This window comes from Halichoeres trimaculatus, unplaced genomic scaffold, assembly GCF_033239565.1.
Source record: "Halichoeres trimaculatus isolate MK-OKI-2021-1 unplaced genomic scaffold, fHalTri1.1 fHalTri1_scaffold_11, whole genome shotgun sequence".
Lineage (NCBI taxonomy): Eukaryota > Metazoa > Chordata > Actinopteri > Labriformes > Labridae > Halichoeres > Halichoeres trimaculatus.
The window spans coordinates 18,595,997-18,618,264 of NW_027437189.1; the positions used below are offsets into that span (position 1 = coordinate 18,595,997).

Genomic DNA, 22,268 nt, shown 5'->3' on the forward strand with positions numbered 1-22,268 from the left:
GGCAGGATAATGAATATCATTCAGAGCCTTTAGGCTTCTAAATGGGCAACCCCTAAAAACCTTCAAACCAGGGGTGGGCAAACTTTTTGATTCATGGGTCACAATGGGTTCTAATAATTGACAAAGGGGCCGGACCAGGAGCAGATGGATGGAGTGCTTCGGTAACTATCAGGGTATCATTCATTCATTCCGTTTACAATCCAAAAATGGATAACGGCTTGTTATTCAATTTTTTGTTTTCAAAACAAATAACGGTCTATTTTTCACTGTTTTGATTTTGTTTTGAAATTAAAATTTGAATATGAGAGAATGGAATTATAATAGGATTTTTAATCCGTGTATGGTTCGTTCTTTCGTTATTCTGTTTCAAAACAAAATAAAAAAATAAAAAAAAAAACGAAAAAACTGACTTGTTTTTTTTGTTTTTCTGTTTTAAAACCAAAACAGAAAAACAGAATTATAGAAAAATGTGTTTTTTCTGTCCTGGTTTTAAAAATGAAAAAAAAACAAAAAATAATAAAACATTGGGTCAAAATTGTTTGTGTGATATTTTGATTTTAAATGTGAACATCTCTATACAAAAATTAGACAAATAACTCACATTGAAGGTTTATACAGACATGTTCCTGAGCTTTTTTTTTTTTAATAAGTAACAGATCGCTGACGATCCACTCCATCTTATCCGAGCGCATATGCACACTTCCATGTGTTTCAATAAGACAGTCCGAGCACAGTCTGCTGCTGTCTGATCTGCTCTCTTGCAGGGAAAATAAAACATTAACAAGGTTTATTCATTTAATTTTTTCAAGTTCGGCGGGCCGGATTAAAACGTTTAACTGGCCGCATGTGGCCCCCGGGCCGTAGTTTGCCCATGCCTGCTTTAAACCTAACGTACATGGTAAATTACAAGAAATGCAAATGAAACACAATCAATGAACCATCCCTGCTGGCTCAGCAGATGATAGACTACATCATTGTAATCATGTTCATTTGGCTCCAGTCATGTTGGGACATGCTGGTAAGTAGTGTTGGGACTGTAAGGTAAGTAGGACGCTGCTAAGGCTCAGACACTTATGAAGACAAAGTGCTATCAAAAGGCCTGTAGGGTTTTCTAATAAAGAGATCGCTCTTGGCATGTGCAGGCTATTTACGCTGAATAAAGACAGAATTAGAGACAGGCTAACAACAGAAAATTACAAGCACAGCTTAAAATGCATGATGATACCGTAAAATCAATTGAAGGACATGTGTGAAAAGGACAAATGAGGTGAAAGTGATGCTAACTTTGTGCACACATCGGCACACAGGTTTCTTAGTTGTGGGTTATCTAGAGGTGATGAGCTGAGAGCAGAATACCTTAAATGAAAATCAATGGACGCAGCTCCCACCCCTCTCTGTTTCTCACTCTCTCTGTCTTTCTATACAGCCAGTTTACACAATAGCTAAGGACAGCAGCACCGTCTCAGCCTGCCAAGAGGACGTCAACCTTTCATTGTTTATGTGAGATAGAGATGAGAGTAAAGGGGAGAGAATGAGAAAAAGATTAGAAATCAATTCGACTTGAGTGTGTGAGTGTGTATATATATGGATGCTTGAATGGAAGCAGATGGTCAACTTTTTATCACTGCAGCTCTTTTCAGTGGCTTGTAAAAAAAGGCGATGTCCATCTTTTTAATGCCTGTTTCCAGCACCGCAAAGCTATCTATTGTTACAACACACAATGCACATGTTAATGGACACCCTCCCATCCATAAAGTTATGCTTTCTCATTTCCCCATTCCTGTGATTTCTTTCCTGACACTTTAGCTTGCACAGCAAAACCTTGAAATAACCCTGTACAAAAGATCAGCCCACTACTCTAAAAGTGTGAACTAAAGAGAAAAAAAATTACTCAGTGAGCTGTGAAGAGGAGAAAAGAAAAATGGTCCTGACCAGGAATATATTATTACCTACACCACAAAAGATATGGGGGGAAATGTCGCAGTCATGTAGTGGTAATAGCACTCTGAGTCATTGTGAAACACTGTGAAGGGTGAACCATCTCTGGATCACTTACTGCCCAAAACTGCTCTAATGTTCTTCATGGCTTGAATTTTAAAGCATGTTGCATTTCGAAAAACCCAGACTGTGGAGTGGCAGCAGATGTTTTCCTTCATCTGTCAAAGGGTAAAAGCATTTTTCTGCTTTTCCTGATCCAGCTTTGATTCAAATTTTAATCCAAACTGGATATATCAGAGATGTGCAAGATATGTCTACAAATTGCTGTCCTCTGAGCTTGTTGGTACCAGGACTTCAAGTCTGTCAAATCACACATCACTGATTAGTGATACTTTTATGAACGTAGCCTGATGACACTGATCAAATGTTTTATATCAGCTATACTTCAGAGTTAGTGGCCTGAGTCTGTCCCTTTAAGAGGGTGGCCAGGTGGATAGGCAGGTATGTATAACTTTACATACATAGGGAGGTACTCATAGTGTGTATGAGTGTGGATGAACAGACTGTGTCCTCTACTGTTTTGCGAGCTGAATGAATCCTAACTGCTGGCGTCCGCGAAATGAGCAAAGCTTTCCAAGTCTAAGGTTAGAAACCAAGAAATAAGTGCTACCACCCACTACAGGCTGGCTAAGATGAGCTGGAGCCCTGCTAAATGGAAACCTGTGTCCTACTGTAGCACAGTGGAAAAAAAATCACTTGTTCCAAAACTAATACGGCTCTGTTTTAACTATATTAAAAGTTTATGAATCTTAATTTCTGGGGTAAATTGACAAGGAAATCTGCTGCTAAGAGAATATCCAAAGTATATTTTTTGTCAGTTTGCCACTGATGTAAGTTTCTTTACTAGTAAACTGAAAAGAAATGAAGAAGTCTGGTTCCAGGTTCCAGTAGGGCTTACAGTGACAAAACATTCTGCTTGAAGTGGTCTGAAAACTAGTCAAACTAAGTCAACTCTTGCATCTTAAACTGCAACTCTACCTTCCAGTGAAAATCCAACTGTGATCTGTTTTATTTATTCAGTGTAGTTATTTACTAAATTCATTTGTTCAAAGCCTGGTTTATTCTTGACTCTACGCAGTAGTTTCCGACACAGTCTGGGTCACTACTAGAGGTAAGATCGGGCCTTCAAAAATCCAGCCCGACCAATTAACTTGATTTGCAGGCCCGAGCCCAAAACAAACCCGAAATTTGATATCGCAAGTTTTCTTAATGTTAAAATAACCAACATATTTTTATGCTCATTATAAATGCATTTACACTGTGAAAGAACGCTGGAAAAGTTTGTTAAACATATTTCTGTGTGTGTTATTGTGCTCACAGGCATGCGCCTCTCTGACAAGGAGAGGAACAGCAGCAGGAGCAGGTCTCTGGGCTTCATTAGATCACATGGAAAGGCATCTGAGATACACGGGGTAAAGCCTCCAGAGCGCAGCAGGTTCACTATAGTCTTCGTTACGAAAGGGGGAAACAAGCGGACTTTAAAAATCCTCCGCTGGAGACTGCGTGCACGGATGAATCCATTCATACATGTTTCTGGACCAGCTGCTGTTTGCAGAAGTCAGACCTGCTGAGGTAGGTGGTCCAGGGCAGTCATCTCGGTGTAAAGTGTGTATTGTGCGGGTTTTCAGTCTCGGGTCTCGTCCTCTTGAACATCTGGCATTGAGCGCTGCGTAAAGCGCACGTGTCCTGACTCAATACATAATATATAAATATATAATTAATAAAAAAAATAGTGAGAGAGAAGGCCAGCCCGACCCGACCCAACCCGACCCGACCTGACCCGACCCCAAGTTAATTATTGACATTATGGGCCCGACCCGACCCGAATTTCGGGCGGCTCGGGTTCGGGCTCGGGCTTAAGATCTTACCTCTAGTCACTACATACACAGTGCATTGATGAATCGTTGCCACTTTGTAATACTTTGCTTAAACAGTTGCTGGTAGTGTGATTTCTATGCTGGTCAGACCAGCTGTTTCTAGCCCTGCTACATTTTGTGCTTGCTTGTCTGCAGCAACTTTGGACATATTGTCTTGAATTGGAGCTAATAAATGTTGGGGTTGATAATACAGCCAGTATAACAAGGCAGAATAGAGAGGAGTCAAAATGTATGGTTGATACTAGTGCTGCACAATTATCGCAATCGCAATCGCAATGTCAGCACATGCAATTCCGATTTTTCTCCATGATAACCAAGCAAGTCTTTAGACTCATCATGTCACAACTTTTTTTATCAAATCGCAAGCACAATCGCAATATTGTCCACCTAATCACAAATCGCACCTTTTCCCCAAATCGTGCAGCACTAGTTGATACACCATGATCCTGGAAATGCTAAAATGCAGAAAATACAATACTGCCCAGTGGACTAATCACATGTCAGACTACGTTTACACTTCTGTATTAGAAAAGAGCTGCTTTAAAGCCTATGGTGTCAATTTCATGTAGAAGCATAAACCAGGCTCAAGGCACCTCTTGCTGTCTTGCTTAATACACTCCTCTATCTCAATCTCTAAACACCATCAGACATGAAACAAAACCACAGTCCTCTGACTGCAACAGTTTTAAGTTTTGACATGTCAGCGCAGACTAAGTGTGTCACCCTCAGGTGACTGCAGAAGTTAAAGTAGGAATGTTGAGCTTCCAGATTTGTTATGACCTTTAAGGGGATGCAATTTCCTCTCCCATAACCTCTTTCATTCCCCTCACCTTTTTACTTTTTCACCTGAGGCAAAGCACATGTATGTCGAGGGTGGGTCAAAGTTAAAATTGTCAATGCTGTCTTTTGTTGAAATAGGACCAAAGGTTGTGCAACCTTATCTTTTTGATCTATTGTGAGTCTATGGAGGTGTCTGTGTAGCTGCACTTTGTCCTCTGCACTTAATCCATTTTGCTGAATTTTCAGGATTTCTCAGTCCACAACTGAGCGCACTACAGTTACAAATATACTGTTACACGCTGTTGGTTCCTTCTTTCTTTGTCTCCATCAGCTGCTATTTGCCTTTCTCCTCCCTCACCTTCCAACCTTCCTGTTGAGTAATCAGCACAAAGGAAATGCCAGCCACTCAGCGTTCCCACTGATCCACCAGCTCCAGCAGCTACCGCCTCTCTCCACCATCACCTCTGCTGCAAGACATGAGCTCAGATTAGCTGCCCCTGGGCCTTCTTAACAGCCCTCTGAAGAGCAGGCTGAAGGTATTACAAGTGCTAACCAGTTGTACTAGTTTGCTGTTCTCCTTTTCTCCAGACTCAAAGGTGGTATTCAAAGAGAGCATGCACCTCTAGTGGCACACACCAGTGGCAGTGTGTTGTCTATATCGCTGTTGACCCAAAACCTAATGAGGTGTGTTCAGTGAAAAGTTGGAAAGGCTTCAAAGGCGGCAATTCAAACATGCACAAAAACTCTAAAAATGAGCCAGACAGCATGTAATGTGAAAAGAGAGCAAAGAGAAATGTTTAATCTTGTGCTCTAAGTGATGTGTTTTGGAAACTCTGCGGTAAAAAATGTTTAATTAATTTTCAAGTGTGTTGGTGTTCTTGGTAGTATTAGGTTTTAAATGCAGCATGAGTTTCAATGTTAAAGCAGAATGGGTCCATTTTTTAATTAGTTTTTTTTAAAGAAGGGTTTTATGATTTTCATTTCAGGCTAATTATTGTTCCTCTGGTACTTGTTGTAGCTCTACATGATTTATGGAAAAAAAAAAAAAAACTTTTCCACACTGGTGTTTCAGAAAATCTTATTTCTACCTCCTTGTGAGATATTTAATTTTGGATGCTCTCTCTTTAAGGCTCCCTGCTCAACAAATGCACTTCCTTCTGATTGGCCAGCACCCAGCAGAACTTGGTGTTTGAGAACAAGGCATTTTTGGCACTTCACAGATTCAGGGTTTTCTAGATCATATCAATATTTAGTGGCTTGAAAATCAGCACAAGTTCCATATGGACATCAAGCATTGTTGCTTTTAATCTGTGTTTGAAACATGGAGAGCATAATAACCCCCGCTTTAACTGCACAAATGCTGTCAGCAAAAGAACCTAACTTCGTCTATCATTGAAGTACAACAGTCTAGTGTGAAATCAGAGCCCTTTGCTCATCATCATGGCCTAAAAGAAACAGTTACCAAATGTTGTAACCAGTTACAGCTTGACCCAGTGAGAACCAAAAGTCATGAATACCCGGAGCAGACAAAAGTACTTCATTGAATTTAGGCCCAAACGCCACCATTCAACAGTAAATACTTCCTGTGATAAGATATCAAGTCCTGACAACATTGAGCCTGATGATAAAACTCAAACCAGAACATCATGTCAAATTCTGGAAAACCAAACCAAATTCCAGTTCATTATATTATTTAATACATTTTTGGGGTTAATTCAAAGAATTTGTTTTTAAATTTAATGCTGATGCTCCTAGATTTAAATAAAACCCATCACAAGGAAAATATTTCAACTAACTGCTTGATTTCACAGCAAGTGTCTGCCTTGCATGTGCCAACACTCTTAAATGGTTGTGTTTTCTGCAGCATGTGCTGTAGTGCAATTTGGATCCATCCCAGAAGTATCTCTCTCCTCTGATCAGCTGAAAATACGTCCTGAGTCTGTTTTAGATGGCATATAAGATTGTACACAAGTTAGCACTAAGTATTTGACTCATTTAAACATAAATAACACGTTGGATTGACTGTGGATTCTGCATCAGAGTGTAAGGATAACAAATAAGTATTAACAATTAATTACATATAATTAGTATTTTGCACAGCACTGCTTTTTCCATCAAGAAAAGTCTCAATCTTCATCCAAATCATCACAACTGAAACACTGCCTAAACGTTATTCTCATCATCATCATATTTAGGAACAGAGATTGTTAAATTATTGGTATTAGAACTGATATTTAATGAAGTGGTTCTGTGTCAGCTGAGGAGATGGTTAATGCTGAGTGTCAAGGCATTTTTGCCCCTTTGCATAACTGATATTGCCCATCTTTCCTTGGTGACACTGAATTTTTTGCCCTTCACCCCTGAAAATGCAGCCTTGTTTACCTGACCGCATTTAAAATACATCAACAGGGGTACTTGTTTTCAGGTAAACATCAGCAAGTGAAGTTCTGGCAAAAGGCTGAGCTGTTTTGAAGTTGTCCTTCATGCCTCCAGTTTTCCGTGGTTGTCAGGTGATGTAAACATACCATGTTTTGAAGAGATGGACACTGAGCAGGCTGTGCTGCAGCTCCATTGTGTTCAAAGGAGGCTGTCATTTTACTACACTCTTTTTTTGTCCTCCAGGCTTTCAACTATGAATTTGTTGTTTGCTGTCATCTGTAGTTTGTGGTGTGTTGTGGCTCAGATGGAGACAAGTGACTGGGTTTGTGGCCTCTTAGCCACAGGGCCTGGTGGCAGGTTAAAGTGGACCTGTGCAATACAATTGTTTGACAAGGTGGTAGCAGTAGAGCAGCGTTCAAAACCACAAATTCAATATGATCTTAAAACCGAACATGCAATAGAATCCACCAAAGTAACAAAGGTTGCTTCACCAAAGCAACAAACTCTGGACTTAAAAAGGCTCCATATTTGTGAGAGAGCAAAAAGGGCACAGAAAGTGAAACTAGAGCTAAACAGCAACTTAAGAGCATGATGTGACTGCTGTGACATTTTACATCAGACATTAGGAACTCTGTTTGTCCCATGTCATTACTTAGCCTTGCTGCACAGTGGTTTGATTGATCCACTTTTAAGATTAAGGTGTTTCAAGTCAGTATTATAGTCTGGTTTGTGAAAATAACTTGGAAATCAGACATAGTTTCTATTATTCATGTTCTTGGACTAGCACACTTGTGCCACCATTATGAATCTTGCATGACCTTGTGGCAGTGTTCATGGCGGCTTTGCCTTGAGTTCAACCTTGCAGTATTGAATACACACCAGTTTCATTGTTTCTCATTCAGCAGAGAGCGTTAATAATACACTTGATTTTTACAACAGTGCAAGCTGGCCCAAGCTGACTGGAATAAGCTGAGGAAGTCTAGTTCACTGGGGTAAACAAAAAAAAAAAAAGACTCAAAAAACAGTGACCAGCTTCCCTGTAAAGGTACATACATGTGTAGGATTGGGGCTCTGCATCAGTTGATTTTCAATATGAAAAACTTAGCTCAGGATCAGAGGCCAAAAAAGGTGACTGGCACATTCTTACTTTGACACCTGGCTTTTTGGGTTATGGATCTTCTGAAAATAAGATCTGGGGTTAATGATGTTGATTTTCTGAGTGTGGCTTAGATTTGCAGCTAGCACTATTAATGTTTTGTATTCAAGGCTTATCCCTCTAATATATTCAGATGTTGATTTGTAAAAAAACATCAACAACAAAAAAAAATCAATAAGTAGACACTCAAGTAACGTCAGTTTTTAGCACATCTGCATGAGTTTCTTTTCCTTGTCTGGAGAGATAACACACTGGGATGTAGCACACACGTTCTGTGGAGTCAGATGTGAAAAGTAAGTGAGAAGTAAAAAATAATAATTCTTACTCGATTATTGTAGTGTGCTAAAAACTGATCCAACTTAGGCTTAAAATATAAATCATTTGATAGGACCCTGTTATACTGTCACAGGAGGACAATAGCATGGTGATCTTTTAGAGGAAGTTAAGTTTAGAGATAGCTAATAAAGAGAAAATGATGAGCTGAAAACAAGAACTTCAAAAAGTCTTGGATGTGGAGTTCTTCAGTGCTTTGATAGTACACTTCACACACATTCAGCTCTCACTGCTTAGAAACTGTCAGTATAGTAAGATGTATGAAGACATGTAGTGTGTGCTGTACTGACATGTCCTAGAACATATTTTTAGACCTGCCTTTGCAGTATGAAATTTACAAAGGTGTATTAAAGACTTTGGTTGATTCGCTGAGCAGTTCAGCTCCAGATCTAAATTTAGATCGTACCGTAGTATGTGACAAAGTCAGATGTAACTCTTGAGATTTATTTATATATTCCTCAGCAGTGAGACCTGAATGAAATCCAAAGGGACTAAAAGAGAAAAGGAAATACATCAAGAGCTTTTTTTTTTCTTTTCATGTCTTCTAAAGTTCAGTCTCTCTAATCTACACCTCTTGAAGTTGAACTTTTTGACTCTATGACCCCTCAGTTGCCCTTGTCGGCAGCCCTCTTTAATGAAGCAGTTAGAAAGTGACAAAGAGTGCAGATAATCAGACTGCTGCTCTGACCCCTTTGTCAAACTCAACACCTCAGAAGGCTTTAAAAGAAAGGCCAGTGGAAAGAGGAAGTCAAGCACACAGGAACCACATTTTTATAAATGCTGCAGAACAGATTGTGAGATTTGATGTGGATTTACAGTTTTAAGTCCCATTACACATCTCTATCTGATGATAAAGCCCCCTGAGATCTTGTGCTTGTTTTACCTTTTCTCTCTTCTTCTCTTTGATTGATGAGCAAACCAACCAGATTAAGTTAATGCTCTGCAGGGTTTTGATCACAGAAACAAGACCACTTTGAAGTCAGATTTGGACAACTTAAATTATATCCTAAATGGAGTCATTCAAAAAAGGGGAAAAAATACTTCCATAATGTCTGAGCATTTGCGAGTAGCCATTTCTCCATTTCTCATGTGAGTACATTACAGTGGAGAAGCCTGGGTTTTGTTGCTGATGGCAATTTAAGTGCCACTCTCCCACTGGCTATGAGAGGGCGTTGGTGGGGGCAGGTGTTTTGGAAAGTGTCAGCACATGAGAAAAATGAGAGCGCTCAGCAGAGACTACTCTACACCTACACCCATGCACAAACAAAGACCCTCACATTCTCCTTTTTTAAAATATAATGAGACATTTTTTATTTTGTCTTTTCATTGTATTATTTTTGTCCTTAAAGAGACAGTATTAAGCTTCTCAGTATTTAAATTGTAGATATTAAAAAACAATACTGGATGTCCGTAATAAATTTGTGACATTTTTAAACCACCACATATTGTAGAAATCACTGAGTCTGTAAACTGCTCTAAATGGTCCGTCCTAAGATTGTCACAAGATCTTCAGGACATTTCTTACGCATTTACAAAAACATGATGAAACAATGGCGTCAATGTACAAGGATCACCAAACTGGTTCAAGCCACATTGTAAGGGATGGCCTCAAGCACCATGATCTGCCTGAAGCTCTGCCCTGACAGGCCTCCAGAGGACTGGCCAATCAGAGGAAAGGGGGTTTGTGGAGCAGGGAGCCTTAAAGAGACAGCAGCTTAAATAAAGTATTTCAGTCAGAGGCTTTAGTAATGGTTTTATAAAGCACCGATAAGAGAACAATAGAGATTTTTTTAAGTTCTTAATCGTGTAGAGCTACAGCTGTGGTATCACAATACTCCCTCTTTAATCAGATAGTTTGCAGGCAACACTTGGTCCTTCTGAAGTCATTCAGTGCAGTTTTTTCACCCTCCTGCACTCTTTCCTCTGCTCTCCTAATCCTATTTTTTCCTGGGTGCTTTGTTTGACCTTTTTGTTCCGACCTTCCTATTTATCCAGCCTGCATGCCAAAATGTTCACCCAGTCTCATGACATCATTGCCAGTTAATGTGCAGAAGCAGCACCTGTCTCCATAATGATACAGTGCCTGCTGGTTGTGCTTGTTTCTCCTTACCTTCTCCGTCTCTGTGCCTCTGTCTTACTGCGGACCTGAGATGAATTTGCTGATAACACAGCACCTGACTTCCCTGTTCTCATTCTGATGAAACTTGCAGTGATACGTGTGGCCTTGGCCACTGCAGAGGTTGTTAGAGTGAGTGGATGTCTTTCCTGAATCCGCACATTTACAGCACCCAGGAAACAACCACAGTCCTCAAGTGGCCAGCTGGTGTGTAATGAAGGAGAGATGTGAGCTCAAAAAAGGGGAATTAGAAATTTGCTCTCAAATTTCAAATACCCCCAAATTAATAAAAATGTCAATGAATTTTATTGAACTCGTACACATTTTTATGTAAATACTGGGGCTGTTAGACCATTAAAATTCTGAATCGTGATTAACCCCATAATTGTATGTAGATAATTGATTTCTTAAAAACATCAATGTACCTTTACAGGATATTTTCTGTGTTTTTCTCTGCTGAAAATGATTTCTGTCATTAATTTTGCAGTGATGGTGGACACAGGAAACTAAATGTCGGACAGAAAAAAAGGTCAAAAGAGCAGAAGAAAGTTAAACAGGAGAGTGATACAGCCCCGGCTGAAAGCTGCTCGGGCCATATCACTATATAACACAAGAGCTAATCTGTTTGTGATAATGTTCATTTCAACCCACAGTCAGCAGTTATTCTGCAGTGGTCTGTTCAAACTTGAAAGTCTATCAATAAAATGAAGAGTGAGGTTATGTTAGCTCTGCTTGGTAGATGACTGGCAGGACATAGCTAACCAGGATTTACTTACGTTACACATTACCGACATGTCTTATGGTACCGGGCAGCCAGCTGTGCTAAATATAGACAGCTACTTAACTACATACAAACTGGCAGTGTTAACTTGTTGTCATGTTAGCCTACAGATACAATGGAGCACCGGGCTGCTGATGTCTCTAACATATAGCCAGCTACAACAACATTTGCTTGATGTCAAGTTTCAAACCATATTGCTACTAGCCGTACTGATAAATCCCTTACCTCAGCGCATTGTATCCAGTAAAAAGTTGTCTTGAACAAAGTTTGTTTTCGATCTCGTCTCCATTTAATTCCAAAACAAACACACGCCTACTAAAAGTAATTTACATCAGTGCGCGGCGACTCCGGGCCAGAAGGTGGTCAGGGAGTGCATTACAACAGAGCCTCCTCAAAGCATCTTAAAGCAGCTCAACACAGAATGAAGGACCCAGAGCACCACAAAAACAGACAGATTGTAGTGTTAATTTGTTAACTTCACACTTAAAGGAAATAATCTGGCGCAATGAAATGTCTTTAACCTCACCGGGAGGAAAACAAAGGTCACACTGGATAGTTCACAACATACATGCTTTGACATCTTTGGCAGGGAGGAAGACAGCACTCTACATCAGCTGTGTACTTGGCTCTAGTGCTTTGTTTCTGCTTCTGCTCCTCTGCTTATTCCTAACATGACAGACCAAGGTCAAAATCACAGAACATGGGTGTGTTAATCCCACATGAAAAAAAAAACTAGTGACATAGCAAGGAGTTTTTGTTAATGTGTTATAATTGTGTTAACTTTGACAGCCTTAAAAATCAGCTTGCTTCATTTCTGCTCTTAGCTAGCTCCCTTTATCTCACTGCTGTAAATCAAAACTATATCAGACAGCAGTTCCTGACTAACACACTACATAGTATAGTAACATAACAGAAAGAGAGTGTTCTCTCAATGACCTGCTGCTACTCTCACTATCATTGTGACATTGACAGACATTAATAGAAGAGAAAAGACGGCTGGCAGTTAAATAGACCCCTAAGCAGGACACTCTAATGAGGAAGGGCCCCCAGGGGCTTCCTGAGTGACACTAAAGATCCATACTGGAGCTGGCAGCCTTACAGGATTCTCAGTGAGAGATGTATCTGTACTGGTGCCATCGTCAGCTGCCTTGATCCTCTCTACAAGACTCTCAGTCCTTGTAGGAAGCGCTTGTCATGAAAGGGCTGGAACGTTCAAACAGACGCAGATAAACTTCCAAAACTGTGTTTTTCTGGAGAGCTGCTGACCCTAACATAAGATCAGTCTGACCACCCAGTCGGAGAGCTGAGATATAAACACAGACTGAAGTTGCAAGCCATTTAAATCAGATGTTAAGATACTAAATACTACACAGAAACTTTGTACATTGATGATTAGGAAGGATGATGGTGTTGATTAACTAATGTTGCATCTTTTTGCATGATATGGAGAAGCAGATGTAATAGATTTAAAGCAGTTATTATGACTTAGTCCCCCAAACAAGAATATGTGCTCCATTGCTCTGCAAGCAGTTGCACATGTACTATAAAGAGGCAACCACAGCTGGTGTAAGCGGCTGACAGCTAAATTTTTCAAAAAACATAAAGCAGCAGGTTAGAAGTCAACAAAAGGTAGGATAAAATGATCAGATAATTGTGATAGTTTGCAAGGACACAGACTTGACTTTAATTTACCCTCATTTTCACCAAACTTCTCTGGAAACTCTTGCAGGTGCACTCAGCTTTTGCATTAACCAGTAACTTTTTCTTCCCAAACAACGCGTCTAGCCAATTATATCAAACCTGCACTCATGGACTCCACATGGAGATGTTACATTCTTCCAAAAAGGAAAAAAAAAATCCTTGCCAGGACTATTATTTCCTAACTGTATCACTGTTGTGCAGGGTGCAGGGACAGGGAGGGATATAATTTCTAACATTCTGGCCCATGCAACCCAGCAGCAGGAAGCCAAACAGTAAAAAGCACATGCTGAAAATACACCAACAAGCAGGGTTTAGTTCATGTTGTGTTCCTGCTTCAGTACCAAACTAAACTAAGAATAAGTCTAGATAAGAAAAGTCTCTTTGATTGGAAAGCTGTCAATGATTTTTTCTAACACCTGCTGAGTTCATTAGCAGCCATTAACTACAATAATGTCTGCTCATTTCTCCAATAACAGGTGCAAGCAGTGATGCTGAGTAGGGAACAGAATTGATGGCTGCAGATCGTCTACAATTATCTTCTCTTAGTATCAATTTACAAGTTAAATCCTGGTTAACTCTCTTTGCAGGTGCAAATGGGTAAGTGTGTTGCACATTTGTGATCACATTTTTTGGACATTTCCCCATTGTGGCACTGCAAGAGAGAAAACAACATTCAGCACACCAGCTCTGGTTAAAAAGGACAGATTAGGTCTTACCTTTGTCTAGGGAAGCATCCGGAGAGTTGAAGTCCATTAAGCTGCTGATTTCAGCCTTGTAGCAGAGGTCAGTGGCCGGTGGCTTCTGCCTCGGCTGGGTAGAGGGATCTGTGAGGAAGCAAATGACAAACAAGGTTGATTTTACAGACCACAGTGGGCAAGGGTTTAGAACACAAACGATGAAAGATGGATCTATGAGTTCATGTGTTTCTGGATATAAAACTTGACTGAAAAAGAATAAAATTTTTCTTTTGCCGTCAATATCGATTGATCTAGTTGGGTATCAAGAAACGGTTCAATTTGGGAACCTGTTCCAAAATGTTTGAGATTCTCAGATTCAGTAAGTTACACATTTCGATTCTTCTTATCTGCTTAACATTTAACATGGCATGAATTTGAATGAGTGCTATGCTGTCAATGTGCTGTGGTCTTTTTTTTTTTAAATGCCCCCACTGCAGCTGAAGTAACATCTCTTCACACTCAGACACTAAACACTGTTAAGCTTATGATTAAATTTACTGCTCACTGCCTAAACACCATTTGTTTTTATTTTCCTCTCTGGTGTATACCTGTATTTCTGAAATAAAAATGTCCAATAATCTGACTGCCTGATTTCACACATCGCTGGTAATTGTTTGCTTTTATTCACAGTGGAATAGTCTTCCTTCTTCATTGAAATCAATAACCTCCTTCAATAGATTCAGATCACAATTATTCTCCCATCTACAAACTAGCTGTTCCTGTTTTTGATGGGGGGAATTAATTCATTAATTAATTTTATTTTTTATTAACTCTATTAATTTTTGTGTCCTATTGATTTATTTGTTAATTGATTTTTTTTTCTTTTTAATTTTTTTTTTATTATTATTATTTTTTAATCCATTTTTGCAATTCTATGTCTGCTCTAGGATGGTAAAAAGTTCTTATAACCTTATTATTCTGCTATTTATGTATTTACTTATTTCCTTGTTATGATCATGCTTGAGTGCTGGAAGGGGATGGGGGTAGAGGTGTTTATGTAGATGTTATGAAGAGCAGTTTGTATGGTCTGTCTGTCTTGTATATTTTTATATTATGTTGTGTACTGTAATTGTTATGATGAAATATCTGTTTTATGTCAGGACCCCCTTGAAAACCAGATGCTGCATCTCAAGGGGCTATCCTAAATAAATTCAAATTCAAATTCAAAGTAAGGTTTATTGGGCAAAGGTTACAGTTTTTGGTGCTGAAACCCCCTTGACAAACCATTGTACTCTGCAGTACTTCTGTACATGATAATGCAGCTGTGACTGTTTCACTATAATTTTGTCATTTTAATTTTCGTCAGCCTCTAACTGGAGATTATATTTGCTGAAGCTCTGAATCCACTGGTCCTAGAAATGTTTCTAAAATAAATGTTTGTTTTTTTTACTGTAATGGACAAAGGAATATTCAAGAAAGGCAGACAACTGAACTTCATGAGTTGGCTATAATTAAATTCCTCATCAGTTAAGAATTTTTATCTGCACAAATTGCATGAAGACATTTAAGAAAAAATAATGCATAATTTATACACATAAACATCCCTTTCAGCACTCATATGATGAACTTCAACCCCTTATAATTCAGCAGTACTTTACCATTCATCAGCACAACTACTGTCTCAGGAGAGAGCATGAAGCACTCGACTGTAGCATAAGCAGACAAGCTTAAATATGCATGCTCACAAACACAGTCACAACTTTGGGAAAGTGCTGCATGTAAATATTAGCATTTTTATAACCAGAGTGTGATTTGATTTCTGGTGAGGTTCAGTGGTTTCTAATACATTTTTGGCCAGCCTCAGTGGTAGTGAATGCAAACTGAATGCATTGCTCCAGGTCAGCTCATATTAAAGTGTTTGCTCAGATGGCTTTGGTGCTTGAACATGTGCAGTCCACTTCTGCAGTCCTCCCAGTCCAGCCCACTTATGCATGGAAAGTTTTGTTCAAAAGTGAAGTTTGCAAAAGGTCACATAAATGTTACAAATGAAAAAAGAAACAAAGGATTAATTATTTAGTTATAGTCTCTGTCTTCTTTCTTTCTCTGTCTGTCTGTCCAGCATCTGCATCACTCTGAAACCCCTGCATCTCCGTGGTCTCCCCACTTCTTCCTCCTCTTCCATTTCTTCGATTGGTACACCACCCACTTACTAAGAAGCCAGTGCTGGTAGAGTTATTTGCACTAATTGTGCACAGATGTGTCTGGGTGAAGAGCTTGAGGTCTCGGTCTAAAGCTGTTATTATAGAGAGATTAGTCATCATGCTTGTCGAGATGGACTTTATAGAGCTACAAATAGCCCAGCAGCCTGTCCCCAGCAGAGGTAAATGGTAAGAGCAAACTGAGGCTGGTATTTTGTTTTTTCTTTAGATCTGTACACAACACTCTGCCACCCAACACCATGCTAAAGTGTAATTTTTCTAACTTGCTCAGAGTGCAGCCTTTAGCACCAGGAACACTGATGTCACCTTTTTAAGTAATGTAAAAATTCACACTGCATGCTTATCTGCCATAGCTTCAAGCTGCTGTTCAGTAGCCTCATGAAAATGCTTTATCTTCCTTGCACTGTGCCCTTGACAGACCCTCACCAACAGTGAGAAACTTACCAAGGGAAAAGAGGAGGAGAGGTTTTGGATTAAATAAAATGAAGAATGAATAACGCATGATGGTTACTTGATGGAGATGGAGCGGAGGGGTTGAACCGAGTAGAGAAATGTGCTACAAAGTCAGCTCAGGCGAGACTGTACTTTTTATTAACTGTGTACTCAACAGAGTCAGGACGAAGCTGAAATACTAAGTGAGGAGCTTTGGGAGAATTTGATTTTATTCATTACAGGAGACTCCTTTGCTGTAAATCTCTATTTAAGAAGAATGCAATTCAAAATAACAACGCAGGGTTGTGCATGTTTAACTGAACAATAAAAGTTGTTATCCTTAAAAGTGGACATCAGATTTACAGGTGAGCTGAAAAATTACTTATATTCTTAAGAACGTAGGCCCAAAATGTGAACAGCCAGGAAGCTGAGATGAGAAGAAAAGACAACTTTTGGCCAAATGGGTCTGTGGTTGTTGTAGTTCTGCTGTTGTCAAATACTCATTTAAGGACGATGACTGTTTTGAAAAGGTAATATAACATTGATAACAACAGAAACATAACTGAAAGTCAGCAGTTAACAGGGATAAACCACAACACTACTTTGCAAATCACTGTCTCTGTGTTCCTGCAACATCTGCGCTGGCTGAGAGGGTATTTTCCAGCTGACAGACTTATTGTGAACACAATGAGGTCTTGACATGTTTATTAATTTCACAGAAGAAAAATGTTTCATGAGATGATAAAGTAACAGAAAACATCAGCCCATAGTTTAACAGCTTTAAATGTTAATTAGACTTAAATGTTTCTATCCTGTAGGTCTTCTGTGGTAGTTTTTCAACCATGATTGTTAAACATGTAGCAAGAGAACACAGGTTGGTGTTATTGGTGAGATATAATTGGTGCGTTTCTTCAAGTCTCTCCCACGAAGAAGACTCTGCAGGAGGTTGCTAGGCTAGTGAATGTGTTCACATAGTCAGATAATATGACATGCTTGTAATACAGGCTGAAAAAATCCACAGATATAAGTGGTGTTCAAAAATAGTCATCACAGATTACAATTTTTACATACTACACGGATAACATCTTGTTGTGTCAGATCCTACAATGTGCTCAAATCTGGCTGTTTTCTAAGTGCTCATTAAAGTGATACTCCGGGATGGAACAAGTTGGGTCCTATCACAAGGTTTAGGGCAGAAATTACCCCTACAGTAGTGTTTTTGTGCAGCAGAAGCCCAGGGCGCTCGCACCAAACACCCCCTCCCTGCTCGTCAGACGGTTTCCTCTGCACTCAGACAGGGCCATATTTTACTTGACCAAAAACACAAATAAACAGACTCCCATCAAAAAAATCTGATATCAGTCTGCATTCACGCTTTATTTAGAGAATTTTCAGCGCGTTACTTTCACACAAAAACACCGCTCAATAAGGCTCTAGTTCTCATCGTGCCTCTTCGTCCTGGCAGACTACCTGTATTTGTTTATATCAGGCATGCCGTGTGCGCTGACTGATACACTAAGCGGTGAGTGCCTTGTAGCCAGCTGTGGCTCTGCAGCGGAGGTAGCGCCGTTTTACGACACGATGAGAACTAGAGCCTTATTTAACTGTGTTTTTGCGTGAAAGTAACGCACTGAAAATTCTCTGAATAAAGCGCGAATGCAGACCGATATCAGATTTTTTTGGTGGGAGTCCGTTTATTTGTGTTTTTGGTCAAGTAAAAATTGGTCCCATCTGAATGCAGAGGAAACCGGCAGAGGAGCAGGGAGAGGGTCTTTGGTGCGTGCGCCCTGGGCTTCTGCTGCACAAAAACACTGCTGTAGGGGTAATTTCTGCCCTAAAAACTTGTGATAGGACCCAACTTGTTCCATCCCGGAGTATCGCTTTAAAGGTAGATATAAAATGTCAACATTTACAGGAATAATCCTGCTCAATTGTCTCTTCTGGGCCTCTGTGTGTCACTGTGTCTGCCTCAACCTTCTCCTCAGCCTGAATGTTGATGTGTTGGTTGTGTCGGGATGTTTCTGGGCGGAGAGTAGGCGTGATTACCTCAGCCAATCACAGCGCAAGTGACTTTGCGTGTTGATTAGTGAGTGGAAAAAGCTATCCTTAGCAGCTACGATAGTGGACGTAGCAAGGAGGAAGAAAAACACAACCAAAGTGAAATGAAACGCCGAACAAATAAAGCTTTTTCCCAAATGGTCTCACCCACGAAGACACCCGATTCTCTAGGTAGTTGCTAGGCTAGTGAATGTGTTCACATCGTCACAGTCACAGAGACAATGAGTGTGCGTTGCCACTGGCACTGAGCTAAGAAGGAGGAGCCCATTTTGAATTTGTGTTTACTAATGATTCCTGCAGACCCTACCTTTAAGCTTAACCTCTTACCCTTAAAAGCTCTAAAAAGGTCAAACCCTAGCAATACACACAGTAAAGAGAACAACTTCATTTACTCATTTTGAGTCATATCAGGCATTCTACAGACAACATTTAAGTATGACATGTTTAAGGTAGAAAAGATGTTCACATGTTTCCCAAGTGCTGAAAGTATATACATTTTAGTATGTAACATGAATTAAATAGTGCTACTTGAATGATCTCTTTGAGTAAAGTCACCCATTCTTATTGGTTGCAGATAAGAAAATACAGAGTAAGACAGCATTACTACTCGCTGGTTTGCAAACATTTTCAGAAATATTTTGCAGACCAATTAGATATTTCACTTTTAAAAGTAAGAGCTAAAGAGAGAATAGACAGGCTGCTATATCTAGAAGTATTTCAGCTTCAAGTGCTGTCTGCAGGGATAAGTGCTGAAATAATTGTGCACAGTAACAGATATACAAAGCCCTGCTAAACTTGCTACGAGGTATCAGGAGGTTACTGTGATGTTTTCAGGGTCACAGTCCATGTCTCTCTATCAGCGTGCTGGTAATCAAATGAAATATTTGGCTCAGGTGAAGTCCAAGGTTCTCTTATTGATCTATTAATCATTCTCGCAGCACATTTGAGTTAGAGAGCTTGTTCAGACTGTGGCAGAGAGCAGATAGGCAAACAGTGAATGGGAGAATAAGTCTGGACGAGGGGCTGATAATACAGAAGAGCTGTAGAAACAATCAAAAACATAATCTCTTTTGTTGCCTCGGCTCGGTGCATTTCCTACCTACCTCGCTGCACCTTGGATGGGAGTGAAGCTTTCTATAAAGCCTCTGTCATTTAACTTATGTTTTGGATGATCTATAAAAGGATTTAAGATAAGAGCATCATTTCCTCTCCCTGCTTCAATCTTCACTCTGTTCTTCCCTCATTTCCTCACATGCCAGCAGGAATATTATCTGACAAAACTTACCCATCAGTCCACTGTATGTCTGGATGGTAGCCACACAACACCATCAGAGGAGATGTCTCTTTTTAATCAGAATTTAAAAGATATATTCATTATACACCAGGCTGGTTTTGAAAAATCCCTACAAGTTTTAGTTTGTTAAACTGAAATTATTAAAAATCTGAATAGCATTCTGTAATACATTGCAAGCTATTTAGTGTTTCAACCACATTTCTTTTTAAGTTTTTACTGTTGAAAGTTTGTTCACATATTTATGTATGCATTATAGCAGGGAAAGAGTCTCTAAGGTACAGATACAGAACAGCATTCAGGAGAAAGCAGTTAACTGCACCGCTGCACAAACATCTTAACACTGATATTAATTTCTTACACTGTGTGGCTTGTTTGTGTTTCTTTTCAAACTCCCCACCTCACTTTATCAATAACAAGCTGTTTATCAAGCCAGACACAAGTTTGAGAAGATGAAATTCTACTGTGATGAAGTAAACAATACATTTTTTTTCCCGTGGGAATAAAACAGCTGTAGTGACAAATGTGGCTTCACTTCATCATTGCAGGACAGGGTGTACTTGCACTCAAAGAAACGTCAACTTATACTAAGCCTACATTTTTCAGATGTAATACAGCCACTCAAACTAGCCTAAAACAAATAATGCCAAACCAAGAAAGTTGTCAGGATTCAAACATTCATGAATGTGATAATACAGGGTATATGCTAAAATCCTGAGGTTGATTTCAATGCCTTTTTAAAACTTTTAAAAAACCTTTCAAAAAGTTTTAAGACCTCATCGTGAATTTAAGTTGTTGTGCAACCCATCTTTAAAAGCTGTAGTTTGCATTTTTACAGAAATGATGTAAGCTGAGAAGGAATAAAGCTTAAAAGAATAAATGAAACTAAAGGCAGGTTTATTGACACTCCCACGGCGAGTAACAGCAGTTATTCTAGGCCAACTTGCTGAAAAAACTTATTTCATCATTTTCAAAATTTAGGGCACGTGCCTGAGATTGTGTGATTTGCTTTCCACCAGCTTCTCTGTTATTAATGACATGTAGGTGGGCGGCCCTAAGGTGATCCAGATGAACTTGCATGGTTCATTGTCTGAAATTCTGCATGTCCATTTCACCAAGCTCCAATAACATACAACTTTCACTCTTACACAAAGTTAAGTTAATGTTTTGTTCTTTTTTTATTTTTGTTTTCTTTTCTACTGACTCAGCCAATTGCTGCTGTTAATACAACAATTTCCCAGTTCAGGATCAATAAAGGAATTGTATTGTATTGTATTGTATTCTATAACTGTAACTCTATAATGTTTAACATCCCAATCAGGGGACAGTCCCAAGAAAGAAAATAAATATTTATGGATATTTTTGGAGTCAAAGCTTGAATACCAATAAAATGTAATACCCCATAAAACCACAAAAAAAACTTTTTCAATACTTTTTAAGGGCCTAAATTTTCCACAAATTAATTTATCAACTTTTAATACTTTTTAAGACCCTGCAGACACCCTGTAATGGTAACTCTTTAGGTCTCATCTCATGTGTATATTGCAGCTAAAACAACTTTAGAGGTGTGAAAATTGAGCAGTCACTGATGCAAGTTTCTTTACATACGCTTTGTGAGCAATGTCGAGGTGACTCACCTTATTTAACGGTCAATGAGTTTGTGTTAAGTAGGTGAAATCTACTGCATTAATCTATGCTTTTTATGGCACACAAACACACCTTAAATTAAGGTGTTAACCTAGTTGCACTGTAGCCGAATGCCACCATTGTTACTTCACCATCCACTGCAGTGAGTGACTTCATAGCAGACAGACGAACAGACTTCACCATAGGAAGTTCTTGCTACTTCACACAACAAGAACCAACTCCCATGCTCTATAGAATAAAATACAATAAAAATCAATACATCCAAAGGTTTCATTAAATAGAGTCCAGCAGTCTGCGCTCACCCTCAGAGTTTAGATTCAAAGGTTTGTGGATGTTAATATAGAGGTAAGTAATTCACTAATAGCTGTAATGGCAAGCCTTTATGTGCCTATGATATAAAACTTTCCATATCATAAGCTTCTTTAGGCTAAGTGTTTGAACACTCTTGAAGAGAGGATCGAGAAAAATTACTTCTTTCCTTGGTCGGATAGTTCACTCACTCGGCTTCTCACACTCCTGTCACCACACCTCTCCCCCGGGTCCTCTCTTCTTCTTTAGCTGACTGACTCCACCACTCCAGTGTCACCTCTCCTTTCCCCCTCCTCGTTTTTTATCCTCCCTCTGTCACTGTTTTAATGGGGTTCCCCAAGCTCTTCTTTCTTCGGAGCATGCAATATTTTATCTGTTGGCACAGCGCAGGAGAAGACGACGGCTGGAACAAAAGGAGGCCCTAATGAGTAGTGGAGGTGATTAAGGAATGAATAGGCCGTGTTGCTGGAACCTTCAGCGAGCCGCCCGTGTTCCCCGGCTCGGTCTGCAATCT

At 39.5% G+C, this 22,268-nt stretch overlaps 1 protein-coding gene across 4 annotated transcripts in view; it reads right to left on the reverse strand.

Annotated features, from left to right (window-relative positions):
- kazna (kazrin, periplakin interacting protein a) overlaps positions 1-22,268 on the reverse strand; it is a 243,954-nt gene that overhangs the window by 55,526 nt on the left and 166,160 nt on the right. For all 4 annotated transcript variants that reach the window (XM_074681989.1, XM_074681990.1, XM_074681988.1 and 1 more), the window contains exon 4: positions 13,838-13,945. In XM_074681989.1, the coding sequence (XP_074538090.1) occupies positions 13,838-13,945 (108 nt within the window). The remainder of the gene's footprint in view (positions 1-13,837; positions 13,946-22,268) is intronic.